This window comes from Peromyscus maniculatus, chromosome X (genome assembly GCF_049852395.1).
Source record: "Peromyscus maniculatus bairdii isolate BWxNUB_F1_BW_parent chromosome X, HU_Pman_BW_mat_3.1, whole genome shotgun sequence".
Classification (NCBI taxonomy): Eukaryota; Metazoa; Chordata; class Mammalia; order Rodentia; family Cricetidae; genus Peromyscus; species Peromyscus maniculatus.
The window spans coordinates 140,468,592-140,489,930 of record NC_134875.1 but is presented as its reverse complement, the minus strand read 5'-3'; the positions used below and the strand labels follow the sequence as shown (position 1 = coordinate 140,489,930).

The 21,339-nt window shown below is 45.7% G+C and overlaps 1 protein-coding gene across 1 annotated transcript in view; it reads right to left on the bottom strand.

The window, feature by feature from the left end:
- The window catches only part of Itih6 (inter-alpha-trypsin inhibitor heavy chain family member 6), a 34,969-nt gene extending 14,262 nt beyond the window's left edge, over positions 1 to 20,707 (bottom strand). The window contains 5 exon segments of the mRNA XM_006995637.3: positions 2,540 to 2,709; positions 5,078 to 5,325; positions 8,973 to 9,083; positions 18,293 to 18,447; positions 19,521 to 20,707. Coding sequence (XP_006995699.3) covers positions 2,540 to 2,709; positions 5,078 to 5,325; positions 8,973 to 9,083; positions 18,293 to 18,447; positions 19,521 to 19,622 — 786 coding nt within the window. The 5' untranslated portion in view covers positions 19,623 to 20,707.
- Positions 20,708 to 21,339: the final 632 nt, after the last annotated feature.

Here is a 21,339-nt window from a genome sequence, read left to right as displayed (position 1 = left end):
CAATAGCCATCACTGTCCTGAGTCTCTCTATGCGTCCCCGCCATAATTCTGCATATTCTATCATGCCCCACCCCGCCCCTGTGCCGGGTCCTTCACTCCAGGCCAGATCTATTCACTTTGCCATAGGAAGGTAGTTGTTACCATCTCTCACGAAGACTGTCCTAATGCCTCCATGCCTGGCATCACACACACACACACACACACACACACACACACACACACACACACTCACTGCTTATCTCAGCACCTATGGTGTATTTGATCTCTGATGCCAACATGGATTTGTCTGCTTCACAACCAGGAGTTAGCCAAGGGAGAGATTGGGAGGTTAGTCCAATCCCTCCTGAGTTTCTAGCACCAAGGAGTTGGGCCCTAGGCTGGACTAGTTCTGCTGGAGGATGTGTCAAGATAGGGATGAAGGAGCAGTCTTGTCAACAACACTGTATGGGGTGGGATAGAGGAGAGCAAGTGTGGGTGGATTGTGGAGGAGATGTAGATGGGTGAGAAGTGGAGGGGATGTGGATGGTGAGATGTGGAGGGGATATAGACAGGTGAGATGTGGAGGGGATGTAGATGGTGAGATGTGGAGGGGATGTAGATGGTGAGATGTGGAGGGGATGTAGACAGGTGAGATGTAGAGGGGATGTAGATGGTGAGATGTGGAGGGGATGTACACAGGTGAGATGTAGAGGGGATGTAGATGGTGAGATGTGGAGGGGATGTACACAGGTGAGATGTGGAGGGGATGTGGATGGTGAGATGTGGAGGGGATGTAGATGGTGAGATGTGGAGGGGATGTAGATGGTGAGATGTGGAGGGATGTAGATGGGTGAGATGTGGAGGGGATGTAGATGATGAGATTTGAAGGGGATGTAGATGGGTGAGATGTGGAGGGGATGTAGAGAGGTGAGACATGGAGGGGATGTAGATGGGTGAGATGTGGAGGGGATGTAGAGAGGTGAGACATGGAGGGGATGTAGATAGCTGGTATGTGGAGGGCATGTAGATGGGTGAGATGTGGATGGTGAGGTGTGGAGGGGATGTAGATGGTGAGATGTGGAGGGAATGTAGATGATGAGATGTGGAGGGGATGTAGATGATGAGATGTGGAGGGGATGTAGATAGCTGGTATATGGAGAGCATGTAGATGGGTGAGATGTGGATGGTGAGGTGTGGAGGGGATGTGGATGGTGAGATGTGGAGTAGATGTAGATAGCTGGTATGTGGAGGTCATGTAGATGGGTGAGATGTGGATGGTGAGGTGTGGAGAGGATGTGGATGGTGAGATGTGGAGTAGATGTAGATAGCTGGTATGTGGAGGGCATGTAGATGGGTGAGATGTGGATGGTGAGGTGTGGAGGGGATGTGGATGGTGAGATGTGAAGGGGATGTAGATGGTGAGATGTGGAGGGGATGTAGATGATGAGATGTGGAGGGGATGTAGATGGTGAGATGTGGAGGGATGTAGATGGATGAGATGTGGAGGGGATGTAGATGGTGAGAAGTGGAGGGGATGTAGATGATGAGATTTGGAGGAGATGTAGATGGTGAGATGTGGAGGGGATGTAGATGATGAGATTTGGAGGGGATGTAGATGGGTGAGATGTGGAGGGGATGTAGAGAGGTGAGACATGGAGGGGATGTAGATGGGTGAGATGTGGATGGTGAGGTGTGGAGGGGATGTAGATGGGTGAGATGTGGAGGGGATGTAGAGAGGTGAGACATGGAGGGGATATAGATGGCGAGAAGTGGAGGAGATGTAGATAGCTGGTATGTGGAGGGCATGCAGATAGGAAGGAGTTTACCAAGGAATCGGGGTGGAGAGGCAGATGCTCAGCAGTGGAGGAGAGGGAGGAAGACACACCAGTTCAGCAGTGAGCCTGAACAAGTCTTTGCTCCTGTACTCTTTGGGCCTGGCTCAGGTGGGGGTGGAGAAAGGTGCTTGGTGGCCTTAGGCCTTTTCAGCAGGGTGGCTTGTGTGCTGGGCAGGAGCAGGGAGGCAGGAAAAGCCTTTTGGGGACTGACTTCCCAGTCTTTGGCCAACCTCACCAGCAAGCCCAAGGGGTCTTGGGTCAGGGCTGCCCTCCTCAGCTGGAGCACAGGAGCTCCCCCTGTCTCTCCAGGGGTGTTCAGGCTCAGAGTTGACACATCCCTGTGCAGGAAAGGGCCTCATGATGGGGAACAAGTGTTCAGAAGCCAACCCCAGCGAGAAAGCCAAGGACAACAGGATACTCTGAGAGCTACAGAAGCATGAAAACCTAACACTCAGCAATGCCTTGCTTTGCAAAAGGGCTGCTTCAGAGCAGGCTAGGGACTGGCACGACTCGGTGGGTCCATTCAGGCCCTGCTTCAAGTCCTCCAGTTTGTGTCTGTGAGGTGCAGACATGATTCCCAAGGAGTGAAGCCACTTACCTTGTCCCTGATGGCTAGCTCTCACATGTCCCTAGGAACACTCAGAGGGACAGCTCCTATAGCCTAGAGAGTGACCCTGGCCCGAGTGATGGTGTGCCCGAGACCTGCATCTCTGGGGTCCGGGTACCTGCACGTCTCCAATGATGTCCTCCATGGCCACGTCATAGTGGACCGTGAAGTCGGCCATGATGCCTGATCTGGAGAAGGCAGACTGGTCTTGCAGTGTTGGGGAGAAGGTGATGCGGACACAGGTCTCTCCCCTCTGTATCCTGGTGGATGGGGGCGCGTCCCCCTCACCTGTATGGGTGTTGAGGTGGGAGGGAGGCTCAGTGGAGAGAAAAGCCATGGATGGAGACAGTGAGGGGGCCATGTGTGGGGAGAGGGAGAAGTGCATTCCCTGCACTCCCAGCTGCTCCACCAGCCTAGCATGCCCTTCCAGCTGCCCCACCAGCCTAGCATGCCCTTCCAGCTGCCCCATGGCCACTCTGTCGGGAGCCCTGTGGCAGCTCCCGCTCTGCCCCACTCATCACACCCTGTGCCAGACCCCGTCCTCCCTCAGCTCCCCGCACTGGAGGAGAGGGTCTGTCCTTCACTCATGACCCCACCCTGCCTCACTTCCCACCCAACCCATGGCCTGTCTCTGGGGACTCGCATGTCCCCAGCTCCCCCAGGAGCCTCAGTGTCCTCCTGCAGAGGGGCAGTGTAGTGGGTGGTGAGGACAGAGACAGACACAGTGGCAGGGCTGGGCTCCTCTCCTGTCCTTCCTGCTGTGGGACAGGCCAGGCTAGCAGGGATCTCCTCTGGGACACAACCGCCTGGCTCTTCTTCTCCCTCTTCCCCCTGTCACCCAGAATCATGAGAGTGAATGAGCCCTTCAGAGTCTCGTGAAATCACTCACGACTTTTGCTTCTGGACATTTGCTGAACCGGCTGCAAGATCAACTCCTCTGGAATTTTAGTCCAAGACAAGTGTCCATTTAGAAATGTCTCGGGGTCTCCTTTTCTCCAGAAAATGGAGACCTGGGAATTCTGCTCCCCCCTCCTTCCTGCTACAGCTGTCAGGAAGCTTAGGGGCAAACCAAGCCCCCATGCTCTGAGGCGCCTGCTCACATACATTCCCTGGGCTTCCTTCCTTCCAGGGCTCTTTGTTTTGTTTTATCCCCACAGGACTCCTTCTATCCTCTGTTTTAACCTTTAAGGAGAAGGGGGAGGGAGCTGCCATTTTTAGCTTGGGGCTTAAGCATGCAGGGCTGCTAGATTCAGCTGCCCTGTGGGCTCAGGTCCCTGATAGTGCCCTGTGTGCCTGGGCCCTTGTTCCCTTTCTGTGAGCTCTGGTCTCCATAGAAACAGCACAGTGGAGGGGGGGCAGTAGCTCCTAGGTCAGAGGAGGTTGTTTTGGGGGTCAACTGTGAGCTTATGGGAAAAGGCATTTGGGAGCACACCTGGACCCCCATGAGTGTCAAATGAAGGGAAATGATTGCATCACCACCAGTATTCATTATGATGCTCTATGTCCCGTGGAGGGAGAATGGTCCCGTTTTGTTTTGTTTTTTTTTTTTTTTTTTAATGGGTCTTAGGGTGTAGCTCTGTGAGAGAATGACCACTGACATGAACCAGGCCCTAGGATCCATTCTCAGCTCTGGGAAATCAAACCTCTCCTTGTGGTCTTGTGTCATAGTTTTTCTCTCTTTCATCTGACAGATCAACAAAGGGAAGCCTTGCACATTTGGCCCATCTTATGGCAAAGTCAATCCTGGCTGGAACCCAGCTTGCACCACATGCATCATGCTGTCTTTCTGGCTGGGCAGGTTCCCATCAGCCGTAGTCTCTAGTGCTGACAATCTCTGCCAGGGTAGCCACTAGAGCTATGTAATTTCCCTGTTTCTGTCTACTCAATTCTCAGGGAAGTGTTTAAATTGGTTTAGTGGTCCCCGAGTTTGGATGGATATCCCGTTCACTTGAGACTGGTTTAACATGGAAATTTGTGGTCCTAACTCAAGCCTACGGTACCAGGCTCCAGTATGGCAAGGTCCTGGATTCTGTGTTTCCTTCAGATTATATCATGATCGCACTGCAGCCAGTTCTCATATCACACTCCTCCGGATGGGCTTGAGTGCAAGTCAAGATCGTTTGTTGCCCTGCATCTGGCATCACCTCTGCTACCTTTCTGCTTTCCTTCTTCTCTTTGTGGTCATTTGGAAAAGCAGGACTCATCCCCCATGATTCCCACAGCCTTCAACACTGTTAATACAGTACTTCATGATCCACTATACTTTTGCCTGTCAAACGTTAGTTCTTTTTTTTTTTTTTGAGATAGGGTCTCACTGTTTAGACCTGTAAGTCACTATGTAGTCTAAGCTAGCCTTGAAATCACAGAGGTACCTGATTTTGCCTTTTTGTGCCTGGGTTATAGACATGTGCCACCAAGCATGGTTCATTAATTACTTTTAGTAATTGAATCTATACTTTCAGAAGCTTCTATTTCATGCCAAGTTCATATTGACTTCAAGAATTGGGCAGGTAGTGGAGTGCAAATATCTTGAACTCTAAGCAAGTCCCCCTCTCTCTGCTTTGGGAAGGAAATTGGTATAGGTACATTTCTGAAGGATCGGTTTCCATTCAAAGAATGGCATTGTCTTTAGTATCTCATAGCACTGCCCACATACTTGTTTGGTTGTTGGTGCACACTCGGCTGGTCCTCAGTGGAGGTATGTGCACATAGGCAATGCCTGTCCTTTCAGACACCGTGATTTCTACATTCAGCTTCCTCACCAACTGTCCAGGCCTCAGGCTTACCACCAACTGGTACCGGCCCTGATGTCGTTGTAGAAGTTCTTCATACGCGAGGGCAAAAGTTACCTCTGTGCCTGCTGCCAGCCTAGTGGAGATTCGAAATTTTTCTGACTCCCGGTCCCTGGACAAGAAGTAGAAATGGATGGAAAGGGTATTGGATTTCCTGTGGCATAGGGGAATCATTAGATGGCATGCTTCTGCTAAGCCTCATCCTTAACCAACTGGACCTGATCAGGCTTCTGTCTCAATCAAGTCCCTGGGCTGCAGTCAATCATCCAGTCATCTACTCACCAACCTCCTTTCCTTCTTCCTCCTCTTCCTCCTGAACATTCTACCCGGAAAGTGATCTCAAAGGTAGCTTTCTCCCTTACAGAAACATGGTTGATAAAAATCTGAATCCAGAACAGAACAATTAGGGGCTAATGCTTTGTTTAACAAAAAAAAAAAAGGTTTCAATTTACACAAACAATGCTTCTCTCCCTTTAATAATCTCCAAACCTGCCTGATCCTTGTGTTAAACAGAGCTTCTTTATATGGCAACAACTCAGTTTTCAGTAGTAAAATCTAAAGCATTCCTGTAAGATGAAACTCTCCTAGAAGTTGAGAGGAATCCATAAAAAATACAATATTTACACCAGACGAATGGGACTCATTTAAGAAGTAAGTCAATCTAGGCAAGCCTCACTTGTTAACCCAGGCCAGAAAGACAAATACTGCATTTTATTTCTCACATGTGGATCCTAACTTCAAACTTTTAGACATCTATGTTTAACTTGAAGTGTCTGTCCAAGTCAGGAAGCCAGAAAGGGCCCGTGAATGTAGGAGAGGAGTCAAGGCCTTAACGGGATGAGTAGGGCATATGTCCTTTTTTTTTTTTTTTTTTTTTTTTTTTTTGGTTTTTTCGAGACAGGGTTTCTCTGTGTAGCTTTGCGCCTTTCCTGGAACTCACTTGGTAGCCCAGGCTGGCCTCGAACTCACAAAGATCCGCCTGCCTCTGCCTCCCAAGTGCTGGGATTAAAGGCGTGCGCCACCACCGCCCGGCCAGGGCATATGTCCTTTAAAGGAAGGAGGGATATTTGAATCTAAAGGTTTTTTTTCTTTTTGTGTAGATGGGATAGAATTAGGTTCCACAGGAGGGATGATTGTTGGTCTTGTTTCTGAAGAAAGGACACCATTTGAATGATTATGGGAGAATGCTAAGGGGACCCTCAGAACAGGGCTTTACGGTGCCAAAGCTCCAGGGGGAGCTGAGGACGCCTGGGTTCCATTTAGCCACAGTCAATATGATGATGTTGGAAGGAAGCAAAGCTAATGGGGAAATGGAACCCAGAGAGCCTTAGGTACCGGAAAAAGTGAAGAACCCGCTCTTCTCATGACTGTGCTGCTCTTGAGCTGCCTGGGTGACGCAATTACAGCTGTGTTCATATCTGAGGGAAGAACATTTGGGAGGTGGGGGACAAAGGGGGTGTGGCCCGATTAAGAGAACTGCTGAAGTAAGGTTTGTCCATGGCCAGGACCCATACAGGGAAGCAGAGATGGACAGGAATCGTAGTATATGTGCTGGGAGTCTGAAGTTGTAAATACTGATGGGAGTTGCGTATGGGGAGATGAGGATATGAGATATGGGTTAACCAAAATTAAGAAGGTATGAAAAAGCCTGTGTATGCAAACCTACTACTTTGTCAGATAATTTAAAATAGCATTTCAAAAAGTAGTTTTAATGGAGGTACCCTCCATAGGTGGAAATGCTATTCCCAGAAGCCAAGGGTTATTAAACTAAAATCCTAATGTGAGGTGTGGGATACCTCCTTATGAATTATTTTTCAAAGAGTCCCCGGAAGCTCCCAAATAATATAGGCCATTAACATTTTTCTAGCTTTCCCACTATAGAAAGATGGTTAAACCTTATTGTTGAAGATACCACACACTTTGGTTGCAAGGAATAGATAAATCAGTCTTGAACTGACCAGGAAACTTCTTTCCTGCTAGCTAGCTTCCCTAGTGCTGGACAGTTTTATGTAGGCTGCTTGGGGAGAAGATTTATTAGTGGTCTTTTCCAGAGCTGTATCTACCATACTACAGTATCAGATTACCAGGCAAGATAGGTAATAGCAGAGTGACTGTCACAGGGATAGCCAGCTACTCTCTGATTGGATTTGAGGCATTCTTCACAAGAAGAATTTCATGCCTGGTACTGAAAACCTAGTCAAAAGTCTATGGCTAAGGAAGTCCCAGGCCCAAAGAAAGAACCTACTATTGTTGTTTTACTAAATGGTCATATTGTTAAAATGCTCTCCACCTTGATTAGAAAAGCTTCTTTTTACACTCAACAGTGATTAGTTAAGAGACTCATAACTGATCAAAATGCTGAGAATAAGTGACCCAGCCCTAAATAAGATGTCCATATGATCCCCTCTGATGTCCAGGTAACATCATGGGATAGGGAGCAGAAAGAATGCAAAAGCTGAAGAATTTGAAGAAATACTATGAAACAATCTCTTCTGTATATGACATGGATTTTGTATTCATGGACTCACAGCAGCTGTAATTACCTGCATAAGACCTGCACAAGATCAAGCCAATCAAAATTCCGGCAGGAATGGGAGAAGAGCCCATGAAATCCTGCTCTTTACTAAAGAATTAGTTGGTGGCTTCTGTGGAGGAGGGAAAGTCATCTTTATTTGGAAGATGTGGTCACTGGTAGGTTGCCCATGCTCCAGTGAATGGCCCATACCCATTTGTAAATGTGCAGCACTGATTGGACTTAGAGCATTATAAAGAACAAAAGAAGAGGATATGAAGTTGGAAGAGGGATGCATTGAGGGGGTATGTGGTGATATTTTATTTGTGCTCGAATAAATAAAGCTTGCCTGGAGATCAGAGGAAAACTCCAGCCATTATAAGTAAACACAAAAGTCACACAATGTTAACACATGCCTTTAATCCTATCACTTGGAAGGCAGGGATCTGTCTGGAGCTATGTGAGTTCAAGGCCATACTGGAAACAGAGCCAGGTGTGGTGGCACACACCTTAAATTCTAATACTAGTTAACCATGGAGGTCTGGAGGTCTGTACAAACAGACAGAAAGTGACAGAGCTGGGCAGGAAGAAGAAGTGATGTAGCTGAATGAAGAGAGCAAATCAGATGGCAGAACAGCAAGGCATATAGGCATGGATAGACAGGAAGTATCTTGCACTTTTGGAAGCTGCAGAGTTGGTGAGGTAAGGTTGGCTGGTAGCTTGTCCTATTCCTTTGATCCTTTGATCTCTCTCAGGCTTTAACCCCAATTTCTGGCTCCGAGGTTTTTTTTTTTTTTTTTTTATAAGACCATTTAGAAATTCACTATAGGGGTATATGAGGACTTGGATGGAGGATGATAGTTGGATATGATCAAAATACATTGTATACATATATGAAAGTTTCAAAGAATAAATAAATAAAATATCACATTAAAAATAAAAACAAGGAAAGAAGAGAAAAACTCACTTGCACATAATTTTCCCCCAAAGTACCACTTATTAAATAAGCTACATTTTACTAGCAGAAGAAAGCTGGAATTAGGGAAGAAGTAAACTCCCACTTATTAAACATCTACTGTTATAGACATTGATATTTACTGACTCACATAATCTTAATGTAATTCTGTGAAGTAGAAATTATTGTCTGCATTTTACTGAAGTAGAGGATGAGATCCAGAGAGAAGGAATATCATTCCTGGTCACACCACTAAGATAGTTAGTCACATTTCAGACCAATGGAGCCTTACCTGATGCCTACATGAGCAGCTGTCTTTCCTTGCTGATAGGCTTTGTCATAGATTTTCTTTGCCTGGTGTTTTTCCTTGATTTCTGCAACATAGACTTTATTGTCGATGGTCCTGATGGGGCAGAAAACAAGAAGAGGTAGCAGAGACAGAAAAGAAAAAAGGTGGTCCAAAACATAGATACAAATAAGAGGGAGAAGAAGGGGGATAGGAAAAAGAAAGAAAAAAATCTGTCATTAAGATTGAGTGGGAAGAATTAATGACAGCAAGAGAGGAAGAGGAAAATATTCTCTTGAAATTTATTTGTCAACTGGGGAAAGAGAGACCACATAACATATGGTAGACCTGTTGGAGTTTTGTGTTTCTCAAAGTGTTGAATACTTGCCTTTTAAGACACAATATTTTTAGTTGTAACATTTTTATTTTAATTGCTGAATATTTGCTAGAACATTTATTTTTAAATAAACACACCAAGCTAAGCATGGTGGTACAGTCCTATAATCCCAGTACTCAGGAATCTGAGGCAGGAGAATCACAAATTCAAGGCCATTATGGGCTATATAGTGAGTTCCAGGACAAGCTAGGCAATTTAATGAGATTCCATCTCAAGTTTCACACACACACACACACACACACACACACACACACACACACACACAATTTACTTCAGTAACTCACAGGCACTGTTGCTTGGGATATGAATAACAACCTAAAATGTGTCTTTTTAAAGAAAACACATTAGGTAAATAATATCGTGATTGGTATAAGTGGTAAAAATTGTCAGTGATGCAGGCCCTAAAGGACCTGAGCTGGATCTGACATGAATGGTCCCTCCCTCACAACTGGTGTTCATAGTACCCCATAATGCACCCTACAAACTTCCAAAGTAGGGAAGCAACCAACAGTCCTACCCAGCTTTGATGCCTGTGAGCCACAGCAACAAGCAGCATGGCACAATAACCCTAAGGGTGCAGTAGTGGCACACATACCTTGGTGGTAACCAACAGCTCTCTAATTGGAGTTAAGATATTCTCAACTAGAGAGAAATGCCTGATACTGGAAACTTAGCCACCTATCCAGGCTAATGAAGTCATGGTTCTTGGAGGAGAACCTACAATGGCCACTTTACTAAACGAGCATAATCCCTAAGTACAGTCTAAATATTTATTCTTATACTCACATATAAGTGTAGTTCTAACCCCTAATCAAGGAAACTTCTCTTTGTAACAAACAGAGATTATTACAGAAAACCACAACCAATCAAAATGCAGAGTTGTGCAGCCCATTCCCAGCTGGTCCATCTACAACACAATGCCTGCACCTAAAGTTCAGGGATCATTGCAGAAGAGGAGATGGAAAGATTATAAGAGCCAGAGGACCAGGAAGTTTGCTGTGAGATTGTGTCTCCTAGAATGTCAGAGAAACTACACCCATGAAGTCTCAACAATATGGCTGTCTTAGCATGACCTGAACAAAGAAGACACCAATAGGTACTTTAACATGGGAGGACAGGTCATGAGGCCTCAACCCTACTACAGGAAACTAAGGAATACTGAAAGTGGAAGAAACAGAAAGGGTTTATTTAAGCTTGCAATTCTTAGGTCACTCTCCATCAATGAGTGAAGTCGGGGCAGGAATTCAAGAAGGGCAGAAAACTGGCGGTAATAGCTGATGCAGAAGCCATGGAGGGGTGCTGCTTATTGGTTTGGTCCTCATGGATTGCTCAGCCTGTTTTCTTATAGAATACAGGACCACCAGCCCAGAGATGTTACCACCTACAATGCCCTGGGCCATACCCACCATCAATCACTAATTAAAAAAATGCCCTTACAGGCTTGCCTTTAGGCCAATCTGATGGGGGCACTTTCTCAGTTCAACTACCTCTTCCCAGATGACTGTAGCTTGTATCAGGTTGACAAAAAACTAATCAGCACAAGTGATCCCTTGTCAACATGACACACAAATACATCCCTATGAAACTGTAACATTTCTATCTTGTTTATCCCCAAGATCTCATGTTAATATCACAGTGTAAAACAGAACAACTTTAAAAGTCTCACACTCTTTAAAAAATCCAAACACTTTAAAAAAGTTCAGCCTCTTTAAGATAGCCAAAGTCTCTCTAAAAATTCAAAGTCCCTAACTATGAGCTCTTGTAAAATAGGGGAAAAAAAGTTACATACTTCTTATCCCAAGAGGAAAGAATCAGGGCACAGCTACAATCAAAGCAAAACCAAACTCCAACAGTGTAAGAAGTCCAGTGTTGGGAATTTACTAACAATCTCCTGGGCTTCAGAGTGCTTGGGCAGTTCCACTTCTTCAGCTCTGCCATCTACAACACACACAGCTGGTCTCCTAGGCTCAGGCCAGCTCCACACCACACTTACCACTGTCTTTAGTTGTCATCCCATAGTTCTGGCACCTGCATGCTGGATCTGCACTGCCACTGAGGCTGCACCTTCACCAGTGGCCTCTCCTGGCCTCTCACAGTGCCAAGCCTCAGCTGCTCTCCATGACCCTTTCACAAGTTCAAAAACAACACTATATAGGAGACTCTTGCACATTTCCAAGTTCAGCTACCAGCTTGAGATGCAACCTTGGTGTTCCTGGACCACAGCTTCTGTATGCTAACCTCCAGGAATCACTTTCCACAAGATTTCACCTTAATGATGCTGGTCTCTTATTAATCACAGCTGATTCTTCAGCCCCAGCTAATCAGCATCGATTGTTCCAGAAAAGCAAAAATTCCACTTTAGTGATACTGGTCTCTTGTTAATCAGTTGATTTTTCAGCCCCAGCTGACCAGAAACCAAGGATTCTCAATTCAAAATGTCATAAGAACAGTCTGATCAAGTCTTTGCTTCCCTAGGAAACTTGACCGTCCAGGTCTCTATCATCTACATTGCTCTCAGCATTCTTATCTTTCACGCTCCCACAGAACAGCTCATCTAATCACTCAACAGCGTTTCTAGTCCAGAGTTTCAAAATCATCCACAGTCCTCCCCAAAGCATCAAGGCCAGGTCTGTCACAGCAATACCCCATGGACCCAGTACCAATTTCCGTCCCAGATTGCCTTTTGATTTTGTGATAAACACTATAACCAAATGCAGTTTGTGGAGGAAAGGGTTTATTTTCTTTCAGCTTGTGTCTTATCATCATCATGAAGGGAAGTCAGGACAGGGACTTAAACAGGGCAGGATCCTAGAGGCAGGAGCTGCTGCAGAGGCCATGGAGGGGCGCTGCTTACTGGCTTGCTCCCCATGGCTTGCTCAGCCTGCTTCCTTATACAATTCAGGACCACCAGCCCAGGGGTGGGACCATCCACAGAGGGATGGGTCCTTCCATATCAATCACGAATCAAGAAAAGAACCCAAATACTTCCTTATAGGCCGATCTGATGGAGGCATTTTCTCAGTTGAGGTTTCATCTTCCCAGATGAGTCTAGCTTATGTCAAGTTGACAAAAAACTACTAATCACACTTACTAACTGGTCTCCCTTTTAAACTCTTGCTCTTTATAGATTGATCTCATAGCAGTAGAAACATCTCTTGATCATTGGTTTATTTGAGATAGGGTCTTACTACATACTACAGGCTGGCCTGAACTCACTGTGTAGACCAGGCTGGCCTAGAGCAACAGAAATCTACCTGCATCTGCATCCAGAGAGCTGAGATTAAAGGCATTCGCCATGATGCCTGGCATATATTGTTAATCTTAAATCAAGCCACTTTATTTCTACTGCTTAAATTCTCTGTAGCTTCTATCTCAACTGAGAATAAAAATGAAACTCTTCACTAGGCACTATGCAGTCTACACATTATGGCTATTACCTCTTCAATCCCATGACTATTTCTGCCACTCACCCTGCTCTGGTCATGGTGCTACTTTTTTCCCCTCCCTCCCTCCCCTCCCTCCCCTCTTTCCTTCTTTCTTTCTTTCTTTCTTTCTTTCTTTCTTTCTTTCTTTCTTTCTTTCTTTCCTTCCTTCCTTCCTTCCTTCCTTCCTTCCTTCCTTCCTTCCTTCCTTCCTTCCTTCCTTTCTTTCTTTCTTTCTTTCTTTCTTTCTTTCCTTCTTCCCTCTCATTCCTTCTCCTTCTCTTCCTCTCTCCATCTTTCCTCTTCTCCTCCCCCTCCCCTCTCTCTTTTGGCAAAGCTGGGAGTGGAACTTAGGTTCGTGCACATGCTGGGTAAATTCTATGTGACTAAACGATATCATTAACTTTTTGAGACAATGTTTCACTCTGTAGCTTAAGCTAGCCTTGAACTCAACCATGTAGCCTTTTTTCTCCTTCACTTTTCTTGGTTTTTGTTTTGTTTGAACAGGGCTTACTCTGCAACTCAAAAGCCTTGAACTTGATATTCTTGCCTCTGTCTCTCAATAATTTTAAAAATTAAAATTATTTTTAACTTAAAAGTATATAAGGTGGTGGCTGGGAGATAGCTTAACCAATAAAATGCTTACCTTGTAAGTACAAGACCCGAGTTTAATCCCTAAAACCGATGCTAAAAAAAGACAGGGCATGTATAGTGGGGACATTTTTGGACTATCAGCATTGGGGAGATAGAGAGAAGTGGATTCTTGGGGTTCACTGGCCAGCCAGCCTAGCTTACTGGCGGGTTCCAAGCCAGTGAGAGAGCTTATCTCACAAAACAGGTAGATGGTGCCTGAGAGACACCTAAAATTAACCTCTGGACTCCATAACATATGCAAATTGCATATATATACATACACATGCATGTTAAAAACCCTCATAAAAGTTGTATGTACTAACGAGTATTTAATGTTTGATACCTGTATGATACATGTATGCCTTGTGTAATGTTTAAATCAGAATAACCACGTATATCCTCAAACATTTATCACCTGTGGTCAAACTTTCCAAATCCTTCTTTTACCCTTTGAAGTACGGTGCACAATTGTCACCTGTGCTGACAACAGTGCCTTGGAGCTTGTTGTCCCTGTCTCATCGTGATCAGATTTCCCCACCTCTCCTGACCCCTTCCTCCTACCAGCCTTGAGAACTCATCATTGCACCCTCAAATTCTATGAGCTTAACCATCTAGATTCCACATGTGAGGATATCATGGGTCACTTGCCTTTCAAGGCCTGACATCCTTCACTTAGCATAATGACCATTCCATCCACTTGGCAAGGTTTGAGAGTTTGAAAAGAATTACATGTATCATTTTATTTTATGTGCATGGATGTTTTGCCTGCATATATGACCGTACACTATGTACATGATTGGTACCTGCAGAGACAAGGGAGGATGTTGAATCCCCTGGAACTAGAGTTACAGGTTGTTGTGATCTGTCTTGTGGGTGCTGGCAATTGGACCCAGGACTTCTGGAAGTGCAGACAGCGGTCTTAGGTGCCAAGTCATCTTTCTAACCAAAATTTGAGGGGGGGGTGTTTTGCTGTTGTTTTTGAAATAGAGTTTTGTTCTGCCTTAGGCTGGTCTTGGACTCCCAATCCTGTTGCCTCAGTATCCCAAATGCTGGTATTATAGGCATGAGCAACTACACCCAACTCAAAACCAGATTAAAAACAAATAAACAAACAAAAGACAAACCCAAACCAACCAAAAAAACAACTGTTTGGAAACAGGGTTTTTGTATGTGGTCTAAGCTGCTTTGAGCTCCCAATAGTCTAGCCACAACCTTTTCTATGCTGGGATTAGAGGCATGGACTACCATGTCTAGCCCATTTTTGTTATCACAAGTAACAGGACTTTGCCGGGTGGTAGTGGCTCACACCTTTAATCCCAGCACTCAGGAAGCAGAGCCAGGAGGATCTCTGTGAGTTAAGGCCAGCCTGGTCTACAGAGCAAGATCCAGGACAGGCATCAAAACTACACAAAGAAACCCTGTCTCAGAAAAAAAAAACCCAAACCAAAGCAACAACAACAAAAAATAAAAAAATAAAAAACCAAGTAACAGGACTTCATTCCCTTTTTAGTATGGTGCATTTAGGTATCTAATTAATCAATTAGACCCTTGGGTTGTCTGTATTTTTAGCTGTTGTGTATAGTGTTCCTTGACCTTTTTTTCCCCTGAACTTGTCCAGCACTCCTGTCCCAGAGTGCTTTGTAGTTATTTTTCTATTTGCCTAGACCATTCCTCTTCCAGATCATTGTAAGTCTTCACACTTCTGTCTTCAGGTCTCTGCTTAATGTCACCTGGTCTTTGATCACTCTAAGCTGATACCTCTACCCAGTCTCTGTCTCCTTTGCTCTATTTGCTACTCTCTTTTTTGTAGTCTTTCTCATAGACAAACTGATGCATATTAGTTTAAGTTTTCCATGTCATATCTTCTCTAGGCGACTATGAGCTCCTTGAGGGCAAAGGCATGTCTGCCAGGTTTGCTGCTAATGCCTGGCATGCAGTACTCACTCCATCATCTCATGAGTGTCCCAGGATGACAGTAAGAAAAGCCAGTGTGCATTTCATGGAATAGTGGATCAAAGAGAAGGGAGCTATAGAAAGAAGGCTAGAGAATCCAGGACTTTGAACTCAAGACTCCATGAGCTCATGTTGCAGCAAGGAATGTGAAGTGTTGGATAAATCTCAAACTGGGAAGAAATGGATGGGGTCAAAGCTACCTTTGAGCTGTGAGAATTTGGTGTCCTAGAGGACATGAATATACCTCCGTGGGAGGTAAGAACAGCTGTCTCCATTTCACAAACGGAGTAACTAGGGCACAGATAGTAGCAGCTTCCAGGAATGCGAAGGGAAGATATGCAGCTGGCAGAGGAGACTACTTAGACAAGGAGTGTTTCAAGGCAGCTGAAACAGGATTGCTGAGGCTGGGCTAGTGTGGGGGTGGACAGAGCTGGCTGGGCCTCAAGGTCTCCTGGGGGCTGGGGTGGTAGGGTGGGGCGACTCTGGCAGTAGCACACTGGGGCCTCTGTGTGTGAGCTGCCTCCAGCCAGCATACTTTCCACAGAGTCTGCCCAGGAACATTTCTCCGGCCTGCTTTGCTAAAATTTTAAAAAATCCTTTCGGTGTTTTTTCCCCCCTATTGAAATGAACCCCCATTCTGCCTACTGCTTGGTCTTTACATCAACGGACTGCCAACCTCTCAGGTTGGCCCCCCACTTCATAGCATGCCTGGGGTTGGTTGGTTTGTCTGGGGGACTGATTTTATTCTCATATTTGGTTCATTTGGTCCTCTACTTGCAATGATCTTGCTTGCTTCAAGTCTTACCCACTTAGAAATCCTGTTCCAGGGAAGTTCCCTCTCATTATCTCAGTTCTTCTTCCCTATACAGACTTCTCACCAAGCACCTCTTCCAAGCTAGCCATTCTCCAACGTGCAGCCTGGAGGTTCTCGATGGCAGGACATGGGCTTAGGGCTGTAAGATTGTTTATAGCACAAGAGCCTTCTCTGCAGTCATGGGGTGGGAGTGACCAAGCAAGGACAGAAAGTCTGTTTGGCTAGGACTCCCTAATCCACTAACTCAGAGAATGTCTCCACTCCAAGACAGAAGTCCCCTTTCTGTGGGAGCCCGTTCTGGGGTTCCTCGTGGCTTTACCCAGCAGGTCTGAATAGAGGATGATCAGGACCACGGGCCTGAGTGCAGGTGTCTGAAATGGTCTGCACTTGGCTTTGCTGGGGGAGGAGGTCTTTTGCTCCACCCCTTGGTGTCTCTATAAAAACCCTGGGCCAGAGACAGTCGGGGCCCATTGGAATAGGTTCCAGGCCCTCTCGAGGCTATCCTTTATTTTCTATCTGTTTATCTCCACAAGATTCTCCGCTATAAATCCTTCTATCTAATATTTCCTGCTGCTCGCACTCAAGAAAACTCTGGGAAGCTGTGGGGGTGGTGGGTAAACGCCACACACCTTTCCTTTTGTCCTTTTAAAGCAGGGTCTCATGTAGCTGAGGATGATCATCATGAACTTCTGAGCTTCCTGCTTCCACCTCCCCAGTGCTTGTATGACAGGCGTGTGCCACCATGGCAGTTTTATCTGGTGATGGGAACTGGATCCAAGGTTTTGGGCATACTAGGAAAACATCTGACCTAGCTACATCTCCAACTCCAGAAGCCTTTTCATAACTCTCACTGTGATATATGTGGGCTAATGCAACCCCACTAAGCTTTCCTTTCATCGACTCCCCTCATTCTTCATCTCATCCATGGCCTACCATCTAACAAACAAAACAGAAAAGGGGCAATCACCATTCAGATTCCCCCCATGAGCAGGTTCTTCCTCTCTCCAGTGGTCTCTCCAATACCACCGTCATGTTCTCCTTCCATGCTCTAGCACAGGGCACTTCCCAGCCTCCCAGCTTCTTAGCTGGCTCTCCCAGCTCAGCCCTGCCTCGCTATTGTCACTGCTCGCTTACCACATTGCCATGTCTCTTTGCTAAGGGGCCCCACTATCTCTACAATGGGGTGTACAGGTCCCTGGGGATGCTGGGGACAAAGAAAAGGGAATGGAAGATGATTAGTGCTCTATTTATAGAGATTCCCATTATTCTTTGATGGCTTAGATGTATACTCCTCATAATACATATTTGTCCTTTAGTATATTTAATATGTGTGTGCTCCATGAACTTGCGTTCACACTAGAAGCCCCTAAGAGCCTAGTCTTTTCCTACCTCTCAGTTCTCGTTTCTGATCACACTTCTACACTCTGCCTATCGTCCAGACTTCAGTGACATAGAAGTACATGCACTCTCTCCTCATGAGGGAACACTTGTGTCTTAATTCCTTGGCCTTGAGTTTCCAGGCTTGCTTCCATAGTGCTTGGCTAGTGAGCATCTCATAATTTAAGGTCTGCTCTAAGTGTCATTATCTAAGGGTTTCTTCCACTGACGGGAATTCAGAATTGATCACTGTCTCCTGCTGGGCCTCGGGGTTTCCACCATTTTGCATTCAGATTTCTTTTTCCTCCTCCATTATTTATTTCAATTACCTGATTCCTTTTTTGTGTTCCCCACTAGACAGTAGACTGAGAGCAGCTAACCAGAACCATGTAAGTCATGCCTTCGGTATCAGGAAAAGGAGTTTTTTTTTGAAAAAGCTAACTTTTTCAAGTATTTATCATACACCAGACACTGATGTTAGCATAGATTTTCACATGTTAATCCTTGCAAGTGCTTTCTAATTTTATCTGCATTTTACAGGTGTGTAAAATAAGACTCAAAAGTTAGGTAGCATGTCCTGAGTCCCACAGCTGGCAGAGGCAGGATTCAAAATCAAGGAGTCTGATTTTCCAATCTGTCCTCTTAACTGCTCTGCACTTGTGAAAGAGCAAACAGACTGAATGAATGCATGCACAAATGAATGAAGCCATGAGTTTGGAAGCAGACTTACATCGTGAAATTGGAGATAAAGGCGACTCGAGGTAGATCCAGGTCAAAGGTGGCTTCATGGGCCTCATCATGGGGATTGCAGAGGATAGAGGTGACCAAAGTGTGTGCATAACGAGACACCACAGTGGAATGTACGGAATAGCTCGTCATCAATAACTGGAAGAGAATACAAGTGAGGTGACTTAGAGAGAGTCCTTTATTGGCCAAGATGGGCTGGTACGTGGGAGCTCAAGGTTCCTGAACTGGAGGAGGAGAAACTGAGGCACCTCGAGAAAGTGACCTCTGTTATACCTGGATGTGCCTGAGAGTGCAGCAAGTGAATCTCAAAGTAAAGCTTCCCAGATGACTCCAAATCAAAGCGCTTCTGGACAAGCACGTCTCTGATTTTACTGAACTCAGATCTCACTAAACATGGGTTCTAATTTAGCAACCCTGGGGCAGGGAGAGGGTGATTAATGTCTTCCTTGCTCCCAAATTCCCTGAAGCTGCCACCGCTGCTGCTGGTGATCCACAGATTTCACTTTAGAATGAACATAACATTTTAGCAAAAGCTTTCGAATGGAACAGAAAAGATGGAGTCACCGGGCCCTACATTATTACAAGGCAGTGGGATAAATATTTAGGTTTTTATGATTGCAGCTATAAAGATTGAGCTTGATAAGTACAGTAAAATACTGCAATCATGATAAGTGTTCAGCACTCATGATCCTATTTAATCCTCACAGTCTGAGGAGTTAAGTTCTAGTATTTTCCACATCTGACAGATACGTTGACTGAGGCTCAGACACTGAGGTCACGCAGTAGTGAGATAACTATCTTCTTCCCTGTCTTCCCTGAAGTTATGACCCCTCCCTCCACCCACACATCACGTACATCTCGTCTGTTCTTAGTGTGGGGAAGTGGGACAAAGAGGCAATCTGGAATCAGTTGGGTGTAGGTTCAAGCTCTGGCTCTGCTGCTTCCTGTCTTAACCTCTGAGCCTGTGTTTCCCCTCTCTCTAATGGGAATAACAAGAGAGTGTGGCTTACAGGGGCGCTGGGAGGACTAACTGAAACCATAACCAAGGCTACTGGCACACCACCTGACTGGCACTTAGCAATCAGCAACTCTTTTCTCTGGCCCTAGCTTCTCGGCCCTGCAGAAGCAGACCAAGAAACCTCTGTTCCTCCCGCCCCAAGGCGCTATTTCTCTCAGCTTCCAGAGCATTGTCTTCTCATGCTAGAACTGACCTTGCTGTTGGACGAGGCAGAGCCATGGGGTCCCTGGTGTGTTAGGTCTAGGAGGATGGTCAGGAAAACTCTGACACAGCTGAGGCACCTCCATGCAGACATGGTGCCACTTCTGGCCCGGGCCTGCTGTTCTCATCCACAATGTCTGGCCCTGGTCTCCAAGGCCTCCCTCTTTTAAACTTCCAGGTATCCCTTCTCTTGAGAGGGAGGGACCATGCTAAAGGGTGGGGAAGTCTCTGAATGTGGCATTGAGGCCTACACAAACCAGGATTGTCCAAGAGCTGAGGCTGGCATCGTGCCTGGAGAAGGGCCAGTTCTGTGCCTCCTTTTCCCCTTCATCCAGCTGTAAGATGAATGGAAACTAAACATACCAGAGTGCTGGGTCTGTCTGTTTGCTATGTTGGCTCAGGGTGGGGTTTTTCTTTCCTATAAACATCCACTGGCGCTCAATAACTGGAGCCAGAGAAAGGTCACTGAGCACTGATCATCTTAAAAAGGTAGCAGCCTTTAAAGAGGCTTGGAGAGGCAAGTCCCCAGCATCGGTCTTTTCCGTTGCTCACTTTAGTCTTGACACAGGAGGAGGGACTCTAGCAGTGTAGAGATTCCACAGACCTGAGGTTTCTAGTCTCAAGAATACCCAGAGGTTAAGATGGGCTGCAGTTGAGATGAGAAAGAGCATAATTCAGTCATTTAAAGTATAGGCTCAGGACCGAGAACATCTGGATTGGAACTGCAGTTCACTGCTCACTGGCTGCATGATATTCAGTGAGGACACTTACCACTCTGCTGCCTCAGTTCCCTCATCTGTGAAATGGGGATAACAATAGCATTTAGTTATCAACATTGGGCCTGTACTTTTGGAATGCTTGACCTCTGGTAGGTATTCAGTAAATGCATACTGGGATGAGGTATATGTTCATATCAGCATTGTTTGTAATAGCCAAAACCTGGAAACAACCTAGATGCCTTTCAACTGAAGAATGGATAAAGAAAATGTGGCACATATACACAATGGAATACTACTCAGCAGAGAAAAACAATGACATCATGAGGTTTGCAGGCAAATGGATGGATCTAGAAAAAATCATCCTGAGTGAGGTAACCCAGACTCAGAAAGACAAATATGGTATGTACTCACTCATAGGAGGATACTAGATGTGGAACAAGGATGACTGGACTGCTACTCACATCACCAGTGAGGCTACCTGGAAAACAGGACCCCAAGAAAGACACGAGGATCACCCAATGATGGAGAAATGGCTGAGATCTACATGAACAGCCTGGACATGAGTGGGAGCAATGAAGGGCGAGGGTCGAGGGAAAGAGAGTGGGAGATCTCAGCTGGATCAAGAACAGAGAGGGAGAACAAGGAATAGGAGACCATGGTAAATGAAGACCACACGAGAAAAGGAAGAAACAAAGTGCTAAAGAGGCAAAAATCAAAGTATGGCGACCAGGCATAGTACTACACATTTATAATCCCAGCATCTGGGAGACTGGTGCAGGAGAACTATGAATTTGATGCCAGCCTGTGCTGCATGGTGAGTTCCATGCCAGGTTGGAGTACACAGTGAAATCCTGCCTCGAAAACACCAACAAAAGAGCATGGGGAGCCCCCATCACACTGGAGACATGAAAGGGGCAGAAAGATGAACAGTTGGGATGCTCTGAGCCTAGTGTCTGAAGGTCCTGTGGAAGATGGATTGAGGAATGTGCCCGCACAGGGGCCATTAGCACGAATCAGAACCTTTATCGCACTTATATGAACACAGATTGCATTCACAAGACTTCCAGCATCTAGCAACAAGGGAAAAACTCT